Source organism: Bombina bombina, chromosome 5, assembly GCF_027579735.1.
Source record: "Bombina bombina isolate aBomBom1 chromosome 5, aBomBom1.pri, whole genome shotgun sequence".
Classification (NCBI taxonomy): Eukaryota; Metazoa; Chordata; class Amphibia; order Anura; family Bombinatoridae; genus Bombina; species Bombina bombina.
In genome coordinates, this window is record NC_069503.1 from 633,735,019 (window position 1) to 633,748,563 (window position 13,545).

The 13,545-nt window shown below is 33.4% G+C and overlaps 1 protein-coding gene across 1 annotated transcript in view; it reads left to right on the top strand.

Moving 5' to 3' along the window:
- The window catches only part of PTPN3 (protein tyrosine phosphatase non-receptor type 3), a 651,525-nt gene that overhangs the window by 465,212 nt on the left and 172,768 nt on the right, over nucleotides 1-13,545 (top strand). The window contains exons 14-16 of the mRNA XM_053714599.1: nucleotides 2,211-2,345; nucleotides 6,658-6,828; nucleotides 10,553-10,576. Of these exons, the coding sequence (XP_053570574.1) occupies nucleotides 2,211-2,345; nucleotides 6,658-6,828; nucleotides 10,553-10,576 (330 nt within the window). The remainder of the gene's footprint in view (nucleotides 1-2,210; nucleotides 2,346-6,657; nucleotides 6,829-10,552; nucleotides 10,577-13,545) is intronic.

The following is a 13,545-nucleotide window of genomic DNA, read 5'->3' on the forward strand; positions in this document are numbered from 1 at the left end:
CTGGATTTTAAATAATAATTAAATTCCTCAGGAATCTACTAGAAGCAATTAATCCATGAACATATTGGGCCTATTATCAGTCTATCACAAAAATACATTAAACAAGAACTAAAGAACATATTGAAGATCAATGTATCGGCTACTCCCCACATTAGGGAACAGGGAGGAGAAATAAGTCTTTAGCTCATAATAGGAGTAAAGAAGGTATCCTATGTGAGGGCACAGATGTTTATACTGTAGTAAAATACCCAGGGATATATAGCTCTCACACTAAGAGGGGGAAATTGCATTAAGATTGTTATAATGCCTTAGGGATACATAAAGAGACATCTGCCAGCCACAATGATTAGAGATAAATGGACAAAGCAATCAATCACTGAAATCCAGGCCTTAAAGCTTAAAGTCACATTTGCCTGAGTTATTGAGAGTCTGTATTTCCTGAGCAGCTAAGGAGAAATATTCAAGCACTTATTTAATAAAACAGTGATAGCCAATTTCTTAACTCCCTAAGGGCCACATATTAATGTATGCTTATTAAATATACAAATTATAATATATTTCCTAAACATTTCCTTTGTCACAGGGACTTATTTATGTAAGTTTGCAGGTTACCCTGTGTTTGCTGTCCTCTGTTCCAGAGTGCTTTTTTGTTTACCCACTCACCAGAAGTTTAGAAGGCACACAATTTTAATTTTGCTTTTTCAAGGGCCACAAAAACTAGTGCAGCGGACCAAATGCGGCCCATGGCCCACTAGTTGGCTATCCATGTTATAAAGTATTACAGATTGGAAAGATGCGCCTAAGCAAAGCTTGGGCAGAACACCTTACAGTTGTAAGGCTTTGTGAAACAAACTTGCTGAAATAACCGTACAGCATGTATAATTGTATTAATGTATAATTATTTTTATTGCTTCAGACCTGACAGAGAGAGGAACAACTTGAAAGCTTGTTTGTAATATATGCATTATTAGTCCTATTGTAAAGGTATTATTACTAGATGCTATTGACTAAGGTTTCCATTGATGTGGTAAATTGTGGAAACTGATGATAAAAAAATCTATCTCCATTAAAGTTTATGGAATTTTTGGAAACTAGACCTAAATGGGCTATCATGGCTAATCCAATCTGTGTGACAAATACTTTAAAATAAGTAGTTTATATTATCAGTTGTTTGGAATCTCTTACATTTTGGAACTTTCACATCTCATTTAGTGAAATGACTATAACAGAAATTAATTCATACATGTTTATTTCGTTATTTTAATTGTACTTGTCCATATTCCATAGCGACAACTCTCTCTATTGCTTTTAGTTATAAATGCACAACTATTCATACAAGTATCTCTGTATAATTAGAGTAAAGCTTCATAAAGCAATATTACAATGTACACATAGTATACTCTATTTTTTGTTAAAGCAAATGCATTTCTTTATGTGATTAACCATTGAAGAGGGATTGTGCAGAGACATTGGCAGCTGAGCTTTATGCTTCTGATCCTATGATGGATAATCTTTTGCTACATCTTTAGCTTACTAATGTGTTTGGGATGTGTTTTCAGTACGTATCCAGTCTTATAATAATTATTTGCTGTACATCATATATTATAGAAACATATTATTTATAACTGTTTCATAAAAGACCTCAGTTCCAGTGGTCTAGAAAAAAACAAAGTTGGGTAATATGGTAAGCTATGGCTAGAATGTCCCTTTAGGGTGTGCCCATTAATTTAACAAAACCGTAATAGATGTGTGCCATAGCTTTACAAAACAAGTTGTGATCACATATAAAAAAAATACGCTTCAATCATTTATTAATAATTTAAGAGTGTATATTAAGATACTGTAAGTACATACATTTTAAATAGTTTGAGGACTCTGCACATCCCAACCATACTATTTGAATGCACTTTGCAATATTTGTGCATTAGTATAGGCTACATTTTTGTTTATAAAAACTTCATGATCAGCACCTTTTACATGTTCCCCATTAATATTGTTCCGTATAGAGCTGCTTGCTCAGTGCTTGACTGACAAGGAAGCATGTGCATTACACAGTGTATCACTTTGCTTTCATAGTGTATTCTGTCTCTGGAACCAGGGGGCTCCAAGTGTAATCTGGGAAGCCATTTTATTCTTGTCGTAACTTAAATAAACACACTCTTTAGCACACTTTCTCTAACATTCATAAATCATTTTTATTTAAATTTCAGGTCTGCCAGTAGCCAACTATGCAGAAAAGTAATTGGTGGTATGGTATGGAACACAGATTTAAGGAGATCTGTATCCGCGGAGAATCTTGAAACCAAAAGTCTTCCTTCCCGTTCTCCTCCTATTACTCCAAATTGGTAAGAACTATATACTATTTCCCTGGGCGAGTAGAGAGGGAGATAAATGTTGTCTATACACTGTGCAAAATGACCAGCAAATGTATATGTGTGTAACAATTAAGATGACTTAAAGAGACAGTCTAGTATAAATTAAACTTTCATTATTCAGATAGGACTTTTAATTTTAATCAACTTTCCAATTTACTTTTATCATCAAATTTGCTTTTTTTCTCTTGGTATTCTTAGTTTAAACTAAACATAGGTAGACTCATATGCTAATTTCTAAGCCTTTGAGGGCTGCCTCTTATCACAGGCTTTTTAAATCTCTTTTCAACACAAAGAGACAGAAAGTACACGTGGGCCATATAGATAACACTGTGTTCAGGCACAGGGGGTTATTTAAGATCTAGCACAAAACAATGCTAAATTTAAGACAATAGATAATAAACAGTCACAGTCATATGATCAGGGGGCTGGAAGAAGGTTCCTAGATACAAGCTAATCACAAAGATAAAAAGTACATTAATATAACTGTGTTGGTTATGCAAAACTGAGGAATGGGTAATAAAGGGATTATCTATCTTTTAAAACAATAACAATTCTATGGTAGACTGTCCCTTTAATTTGTTATGGTTTAAAATTAAAATAAAGAAAAGAAAATTTACTGCACAATAAGGTGTTTCACAATGGCTAAAGATATGCAAAGATGGGTTGATGGGTGTGGTGTGGGCAGGTGATGGGTGGGATCAGAAGTGATGAGTGACATTTTGACCTAGCTAGTAGCGTAAAACTTCTAATTTTAAGAACTGAGTACACCCCTGTGCAATATCACCCAAATGTCAAACAATTCAAAATTGTATCACCTCTCAATAATTGCATAATGTCTAAGTTGACAAGTAGAATTTTTCCACTTATGAACAAACAAAAACAAATACTTTAGAAAGACTATATTGAAAATACAGACCCCAAAGTATACAACAAAAGAGAGTACACCCCTGTGCAATATCCCTTAAAGGGACACTCAGGTTTTATTAAATTTTCATGATTCAGATACAGCATGTAATTTTAAACAACTTTCCAATTTACTTCCATTAAAAAATGTGCACAGACTTTTATATTTACACTTTTTTTGAGTCACCAGCTCGTACTGAGCATGTGCAAGAACTCAGACTATACGTATATGCATTTGTGATTGGCTGATTGCTATCACATGGTACAGGGGGAGTGGAAATATACATAAATTTGAAATGTGTTAAAAAAGAATCTACTACTCATTTGAAATTCAGAGTAAAAGCTATTGCATTGTCTTGTTATCTTGCATTTGTTGATTATGCAAATCTGTTGTGTTTACTGGTCCTTTAAATGTCAAAGGTTTCAAAATTATATCACCCTAATGTTATTTCTGGCTTCTAAGTTGAACAGTAGGGTATTTACTCTTATGTGAAATTACAGATTAAAGTTTAGATTTACTATATTAAAAATACAGGCCCCACAGTGGGATCTGTGTGTATATAATTTAATATACATATGGTTTAAGAAAGGTTTACCTTTGATATGCAAACTACTCTCAGTTTTTAAAGGGTTAAATACACCACTCTGTCACGAATAATAGAAAAAATAAAATCCTTTTAGATTTTGGTTTCATTAGAAAGCTGACCAATTTATAAACATAAGCTAAGTTTCTCAATTTTTGGAGTAATTACAGTTTGTTCATTAGGCATGGAACAAATATCCAACACGCCTACACCAAGTATTTTTACTGACACCGTTTGACCTGCCTGTCAACATTGTTTGATAGATGAGATACAGGTCCTAATAAAGTTCCATAAACAAAGCCTATTTGGACATCTATCTATCTATCTATCTATCTATCTATCCATCTATCCATCTATCTATCTATCTATCTATCTATCTATCTATCAATAAGTGTAAATGTACATCACTTAACCAGCAAGATAGATACCTTACTAATAGAATTTAATCATTGCAATCCCGTATTTTTTTTAATCCATCCCCAGTTTAACTGTAATTCTCCTTATGTTTAATTTTTATTTTTCAGATATTTTGTGTTTTAAAGAAAACACATTTCAGTTTTTTTTAGGTTTGGGACCTTGTAACCTTGTGCACAGTGTGAAAAACCTTTGGAGACTATATCTTTACAGGGATATGTCATATTTAATATGCACAACAGTGCACATTGAACGTTTTTACTCACGCAATGATAACTTTAAAAGAACATAATTTTGCAAAAACAGATTTATTTAAATACTCTTTTATATCACTTGAACAAAACCTGTTGCTTAGCTATTGTTCCAGCAATTCTGTCAAGCTTTACCAAGAATGGTAATGGGAATTGACTTCTATGAACCCTCTAGGAAGGAGGTTCAATTAACATTCTTAGTGCTGTTACATGAGCTTGTACTGTGTGGTTTAAAGTCACAGCTTTTGACTGCTATCATAAAAACATTACATTTTGTTGCTCATAAACAGTATTTGGATCAGTTATTAAAGGGCTGTCTTAATCTAGTCTACTACAGCTTGCAATAGCTCTCAACTGCGTGATTTATCTTGTATTTGTGAGCTAAATTGAATAGGCTAAATAACCTTGAATGGGTTATACGTGCCCGTTTAGAGTAGTGATTGAATCTTTACCTTTTTGTTACCATTTGGACCAAATTTGGGTACTTCTCAATGAAAGTGAATTGCTACAAGTAAATATTGTAATTATATATATATCGTGTGAAACATGATGTTTTTTCCCATGTGACCAATTATCTTAAAGCACATCAGTGTATGATATTTCCCAAGATACCATTTATATGTTTTCCTATTCTGCAGGAACCCATCATTCTGTCCCAGTAGTTGCTAAACAGAATGTTAGGGCCTCAGCTTGGTGTTTTACAGGGAGTTTATCATTGTTACAATTAATAAGAAGGTCTGTAATTGGTGTTCATTACTAACATTAGCATGACATGGTGAAATCATAAACACATTTTTAAGTTTCATGCTGTATTTTCCTTGGCGTCTTGGATTCTAAAATTGAATGCTGATGCTTTTACAAATTTGGGAAATCTTCTGAGTTTGCAGTGCCCCCCCCCCCATAAAAAAATAATATTTTGAACATGTGGCGGTCATCAGTGTGTGGCATACTTTTTTTTTTACAAACTGTTTGTTTTATACTGATATCACATATCTATTTTCAGTCAATTTTAGTCTGTTTTATCACTGTATACTTAGATTATAATCTTAATGGGATAACATTAGCATGACATGGTGAAATCATAAACACATTTTTAAGTTTCATGCTGTATTTTCCTTGGCGTCTTGGATTCTAAAATTGAATGCTGATGCTTTTACAAATTTGGGAAATCTTCTGAGTTTGCAGTGCCCCCCCCCCATAAAAAAATAATATTTTGAACATGTGGCGGTCATCAGTGTGTGGCATACTTTTTTTTTTACAAACTGTTTGTTTTATACTGATATCACATATCTATTTTCAGTCAATTTTAGTCTGTTTTATCACTGTATACTTAGATTATAATCTTAATGGGATAGAAAACAGTCTGTTCCAGTGTTGTAACAAAAATGCACTAAGCAGTGGGTTATACTTAAGAGACACGAATCCCATTTTTTTCTTTCATAATTCAGATAGAGCATGTGATTTTAAACAATTTTCCAATTTACTTCTATTATTTTGTTTGTTTTGTTCTCTTAATAATATTTGTTGAAAAGGATACCTAGGTAGGAGCTGCTGATTGGTGCACATATATGCCTCGTCTTATGGGCTCACCCAGTGCATTCAGCTTGCTCCCAGTAGTGCATTGCTACTTCTTCAAGATAATTAAGCAAATTATATAATGGCAGTAAATTGGAAAGTTGTTTTATCTAAATCATGAAAGAAACATTTTGGGTTTCATGCTCCTTTAATAGAAACCATTGCAATATCTAATATTCATCAGTAAAAAATGTTTTTACCCTTTTATTTTTTATTAACTTAATTTGTGCAGTGTCCATTACTTCATGTCACAACCTCTCAAAGGGGCTTGAAGTCTCTACAGCAATGCACATAAATAGTTCTTCCTTTTAAGTGTTACTAGGAGACACCATAAAATAGCTCTAGTCAGTTTATTTATTGTCCATGATTAGTAGAGGACTTCTACTGCAAAAATCATGTGACACTAGAACTTATCTTGTTGTAGGCAGTGAGAAGTGCTCATTTTTCAAGAAAATAAGTGGGTGGTTTTAACACACTGCTTCTTTTTATGTTTCTTTAATCTTCATTGTTTTAACATTTTATTCTAAAGCTATATATTTCCTCCATTTCTCTTAGGAAGAGCCCTAGGTTACGTCATGAAATTAGAAAACCACAACATTCTTCAGCTGATAATCTGACCACTGAAATGACATACATAACTGAAACAGAAGATGTATTTTATACATATAAAGGTTCTCCAACTTCAAAAGACAGCGATTCAGAGTTCTTTCACAATCGCAGTTCGCGGTATGTCCATTTTCTTTCTAAAATATGAGTTCTATATTTTTAAAATTTCCATTAACTTTCCTGAACAATGTTAGAGAAAATTTTTACTCACTGATAAATATTTCTTCGCGGTGTCAGCTGTTTTTGACTGTAATGGGAAAGAGGTGATGAAAGGGGGCGATTGTTTAGTTTCAAATTGCTCTTTTCAATTCACAAGATATGTAATATATATATATATATATATATATATATATATATATATATATATATAGTAAATGTATTATAAAATTGTATGTGGACACTAGAAGGAGCTGCTAATTTCCAGTCCTATCAGAAAAAACTCTTGTGATGGTTAAAAAAAAAAAAGAGATTGTAAAATAAGTCAAGGGTTCTTTTTAGTAAGATACATTTGGAACTAAGGACATTTTTTAATGTTAACAATATATCAGTATCTAACATATTATCAGACTTCTGTATGAGATGATGTACTTTATCATATGTGTTAGCTGTTAAACCTGTATTTCCTTGCATCTTGTGTGATCCAATGTCAATGTTCTGCATTTCAAAATGATACTCATTTGATCTGAAAAAGCTCAGTAAAGCTAAAAAAATCTTGGGCCAGATTACTAATGGTGCGCTAATTAACACTCCCCCTTGAGTGTATGTATGTATGTCTATGTTAAAGCCCATTGCTGACTTTTTTTTCTCTAACACCTGAGAGCTCACATCTTTGAGCCCTTATAACTTTTTGTGCAATTTTTGTTTAATACTTTTTCATTAGATTGTGTTAATATGAGTTTATCTGTACTTTGTAATGTCTTTTTGATATGTTTTGTGACACTTTTTAGTTTTGCGAAACAGTTAACTAGAGCTCTGAAGTTTTGTTAATAATTTTAGCGTAAATTGTGATTGCACCCAATCGTGTTTACTTTCAACTCATAATTTGAGCGGTAGGCCCAACTTATAATACGTGCGGTAGGCCCGACTTATAATACGTGCGGTAGGCCCAACTTATAATACGAGCGGTAGGCCCAACTTATAATACGTGCGGTAGGCCCGACTTATAATACGTGCGGTAGGCCCGACTTATAATACGTGCGGTAGGCCCAATTTATAATACGAGCGGTAGGCCCAACTTATAATACGTGCGGTAGGCCCAACTTATAATACGAGCGGTAGGCCCAACTTATAATACGTGCGGTAGGCCCGACTTATAATACGTGCGGTAGGCCCAACTTATAATACGAGCGGTAGGCCCAACTTATAATACGTGCGGTAGGCCTGCCTTATAATACGTGCGGTAGGCCCAACTTATAATACGAGCGGTAGGCCCAACTTATAATACGAGCGGTAGGCCCGAGGAGCGCAAACCCCTTATCACGTGTGTGCAAACGCTTGCCCTCCACTCGTTATCTGGCCCATAGTATTTAATGAAAACAAATAATCATATTATTTATATAACAATAATAAAAGGCAACTTGCGTATCCTGTTTACTTAACAGTTTTATTTTAACCTTTGCCTTTGATGAGCTCCACTAACAGTTATTTTCTTTTTCTTTTCCAATCTCTGACTCATTTAAGAAGCATTTGTGATCTATTTTATGTATGGACAGCTGCTATATTGTATAATAAGTGATTGTATCTCATTACTTTTATTTTGGAGAAGAAAAAAATTCAAGGATATATTTGCTCCTTATATTTAGAAGATTTAAGCTCTAGGGGTGTGAGTGTCTTGTCGCCATTATTGTTCGTTTTTTACATTCTAAATTCAACACCTTTTTTTTTTTCTTTTAATTTTAAATGATTTTTTCTTTATTTTGTTCTGACTTGCGCACAGTTTTGTGAGGGAGATGAATAAAGCTATAGACATACAGGATAAACAAAAGTAGTATCTTTTTTGATCATCCTTTGAGAATTGAAAGTCCAATCTTAAGGTAAAACATTTTGGTATTAGAAAGGAAATAAAAAAAAAAATCAGAGAATAGATTAGTAGAATACATTTTTTACTGTTAAGCAAACTCTGTTTAAAGACAAAGTTTTAGATTGGTAAGCAGCATATTCCAGCGCATATGTAGTACAAAAAACACCTATAGCTTTTGTTAAAAAAAGGCACTTGTCAAACGATCCCTAAGAGGGCAAAAAGCACATTTTGTAACCTAGGTTTGCAAATTTCCTAAACCAGGTATTTGATTTGCAGCATTTTCACAGGGTGCATAGGACAAGCACACTTTTTTCACAAAAGCAAAAGGTGTTTAATGTTGCTTTAAAGGGTTGCTTGGTAACTAGTAGTGCTATAAGCCAAAGCTAGCAGCTTACTTGGGGAAGTATGTTTGGTTTCTTTACTTAGAGGTATTTTCCCAGTTAGCAGTTGATTGGTTCAGCTGTGTTGGGTCAATAGTCTTAAATTACATGATTGGAGCACTTCGATTTTGAATATAATGGCCCTTTAAGAAGAGCAGGGTTTGACAAATTCTTCAAAATCTAGGAACCAGCCTATAAACATAACTAGTGCGGCAGCCTCACAGCTATGAATCTAGGCCAATGTCTTTGAGAAAAAATTACCAAATATTCAAAGGAATACTTTATTTTCTTGTCTGTTTTCTGTTTACCTTTAGTTTATATTCCATAGACTGTAGCTGTCTAAAATCAGTTGGAAGCCCGCGGCAAATGTTACGTTTTTATTAAAATGTTCATGAAAATGAAATAATTTATTGTATACCATTTGTGACCTAATAGCTAAAGCAGACAGGGCAGCAATAGCATTGGTGCACCAGGGCCCAAGTGCTGGGGGAGCCATTGCAGCCAGTCTATACATAACCGTGAGCAGAATGTGTACAATACCAATGGGGGGTGGCTTTTATAAGTACAGGTTGCAAGTCCATTAAATCTATCTATCAATCTATATCTCCCTAACCCTCTTAAAGGGACATGAAACCCAAATTTTTTCTTTCGTGATTCAGATAGAGAATACAATTTTAAGCAACTTTCCAATTTACTTCTATTATTTAATTTGCTTCCTTCTCTTCTTATCCTTTGCTAATAGGTTTATCTAGGTAAGCTCAGGAGCAGCAAAGAACCTAGCTTCTAGCTGCTGATTGGTGACTGCATATATATACCGATTGTCATTGGCTCACCCATGTTTTCTGTTAGAAACCAGTAGTGCATTGGTGCTCCTTCAACAACTGATACCAAGAGAATGAAACAAATTAGATAATAGAAGTAAATTAGAAAGTTGTTTAAAAATGTATTCTCTATCTGAATCATGAAAGAAAATGTTTGGGTTTCATGTCCCTTTAATATCTAATCTATCCTCAAAATCATTATACAGAGCAGTATGTATATAATTACTTTTGCTTACTACTGAGTTACCCATGGGGGCCCAATAAAAATTTCACACCAGGGCCCTGGGTTGATTAGGTCTGCTACTGAAAGCAGGGTTTCTTAACTCCAGCCCTGAGTGCTTATTAAGAGGCCAGATTTTCAGGATATCTTAATACACTGTTGATGTAAATAGCTGCTATTTAATTATGGTTATCTAATGTCATTCAAGGTCCTGCTTATTTCAGGCCTGTTAGAAGGTCCTAGGGACTGGAGTTGGAAACCCTAAGCTAGAGGCAAACTCCTTTCAACAACATAAAATGCTTCCTATACAATCAAGATGTTCTGTTGAGTTTCAAAGATATAGATTTTTGTATTTGTCTGATGTCTTTATTTTCTTTTTTTCCCTTTTTAATTTCCTTTCAAGGTCATCAGATCAAGACTCACCAAAGTAAGTGACAAAGTACCCCTTAGTGTATAAAAAAAAATATTTTAGTAAATCATTCTGCTGTATGTACTATTGTCATGCAATATTGTGCATCATACAAAATCCCAGGATCCTGTTTATTCACATTCTTTATGTTATGCTTAAAGGGACAGTCAACACCAGACTTGTTGTTGTTTAAAAAGAAAGATAATCCCTTTATTATCCATTCCCCAGTTTTGCATAACCAACACTGTTAAAGAAATACACTTTTTACCTCTGTAATTACCTTGTATCTAAGCCTCTGTAGGCTGACCCCTTATTTCAGTTATTTTGACAGACTTGCATTTTAGCCAATCAGTGCTGGCTCCAGGGTAACTTTACATGCATGAGTTCAATATTATCTATATGAAACACATGAACTAATGCCCTCTAGTGGTCAAAATGCATTCAGATTAGAGGCAGTCTTCAATGTCTAAGAAATTAGCATATGATCCTCCTAGAATTCGCTTTTCATTAAGAATACGAAGAGAACAAAGCAAAATTGGTGATAAAAGAAAATTGGAAAGTTGTTTAAAATTACATTCCCTATTTAAATCATGAAAGTTTTTTTTTTTACTTGACTGTCCCTTTAAATGGACCTGAAACACATTTATCTTCGTGATTCAGATAAAGCATGGGATTTTAAACAACTTTCTAATTTACTTCTATTATCAAATTTTATTCCTTCTCTTGGTATCTTTTGTTGGAAATCTCAGGAGCGTGCACATGACTGGAGCACTATATGGCAGCAGTTTTGCAATAATTTTATCCATTTGCAAGAGTACTAGATGGCAGAAATATTTCCTGTGATATAGTGCTCCAGACACCCTTCAACAAAGAATACCATGGGAATAAAGCAAATTTGATAAGTAAATTGGAAAGTTTTTAAAAATTGTGTGCTCTGTCTTAATCACAAATTAAAATTTCTGGGTTTCATATCTCCTTAAGGACCCTATAATGTCTTTGGTTTAAAAACCTTATTGTTTATACAGAGTAAAGTTTTAAATTTAGTATCCATGTGAAATAAATGTATTCTTCATTTTGAATATATGTGCAACAAAAGCACTACATAATGTGGTTTGACTTGCATGAATTATCTCATTTTTAGTTAGGCTTTTATGTGTTCCCTGAGGATGAAAGTTATCATGGTGAATTAAATTTATTTGATTCTCTTGGTACAAAACTTAAACCTCTTTATTTCCTTAAAGGGACATGAAACCCAAAAAACATTATTTCATGATTCAGATAGAGAATACAATTTTTAACAACTTTCCAATTTACTTCTATTATTTAATTTGCTTCCTTATCTTGTTATCCTTTGCTAAAAGGTTTATCTAGGCAAGCTCATGAGCTACAGAGAACCTAGGTTCTAGCTGTTGATTGGTGGCTGCATATATATATATATATATATATCGATTGTGATTGGCTCACACATGAGTTCAGTTAGAAACCATTAGTGCATTGCTGCTCCTATAACAAATAATACCAAGAGAATGAAACAAATTAGATAATAGAAGTCATTTAGAAAGTTGTTTAAAATTGTATTCTCTATCTGAATTATGAAAGAAAAAAGTTGGGTTTCATGTCCCTTTATGCATGCTACGTACAGATATAGAAATGTACCATAAAGGGATACTGAACCCAAATTTTTTCTTTTGTGATTCAGATACAGCATGCAATTTTAAGCAACTTTCATATTTACTCCTATTATCAAATTTTTTAAATTCTATTGGTATTTTTATTTGAAATGCAAGAATGTACGTTTAGATGCCGGACCATTTTTGGTGAACAACCTGGGTTGTTCTTGCTGATTGGTGGATAAATTCACCCACCAATAAACAAGTGCTGTCCAAAAAAAGCTTAGATGCCTTCTTTTTCAAATAAAGATAGCAAGAGAACGAAGAAAAAATGATAATAGGAGTAAATTAGAAAGTTGCTCTATCTGAATCACGAAAGAAAAAATTTGGGTTCAGTGTCCCTTTAAGGTTACTTTATATGCTTTTAGAAGAATTCTACATCCATAACATCTTGTAGTTTTCCTATTTCTACCAAGGCTGTAAAATGTGAATAAAAAGCATTCACCACTCTAGTGGAGAGAATAGGATGGCTTAACAATTTAGTATAGTAAATTGATAGCAGTTATATTATTTTACAAGTGGAGATAAATTCTGGGAAAATATTTTAAAAATAAATAATTTAATTAAAAAAGGAAACAAAATAACAATTCCAAAGTAGTAGAATACTGTAACATAATTTAGGTTTTGAGTAAATGATTCTTAATACATTGACACCCCTTTGTGTATACTTCAAGGGATAAAAAGGTCAAAACTGTGAAATGTGCATAGGTGCATTTCGAATTTGAATAGAAGCATTTTTCCAATATACTTCCATTAGCAAAAATGCTTCTAGTAAAAGTCATTACTGTTTTTCAGTGGCATATGCAAATATGCTGTGATTGCTGGTGGAGACATGTATTTTGTCTTTGAAGACTTAAAGGGACAGTCTACACCAGAATTTTTATTGTTTTAAAAGATAGATAATCCCTTTATTACCCATTTCCCAGTTTTGCATAACCAACACAGTTATAATAATATTCTTTTAACCTCTGTGATTATCTTGTATCTAAGCCTCTGCAAACTGCCCCTTTTTTCAGTTCTTTTGACAGACTTGCAGTCTAGCCAATCAGTGCCTGCTCCCAGATAACTTCTCGTGCACGAGCACAGTGTTATCTATATGAAATACGTAAACTAACACCCTCTAGTGGTGAAAAACTGTTAAAATGCAATCTGAAAGAGGTGGGCTTCAAGGTCTAAGAAATTAGCATATGAACCTCCTAGGTTAAGCTTTCAACTAAAAATACCAAGAGAACAAAGCAAAATTGGTGATAAAAGTAAATTGGAAAATTGTTTAAAATTACATGATCTATCTGAATCATGAAAGTTTATTTTGGCCTA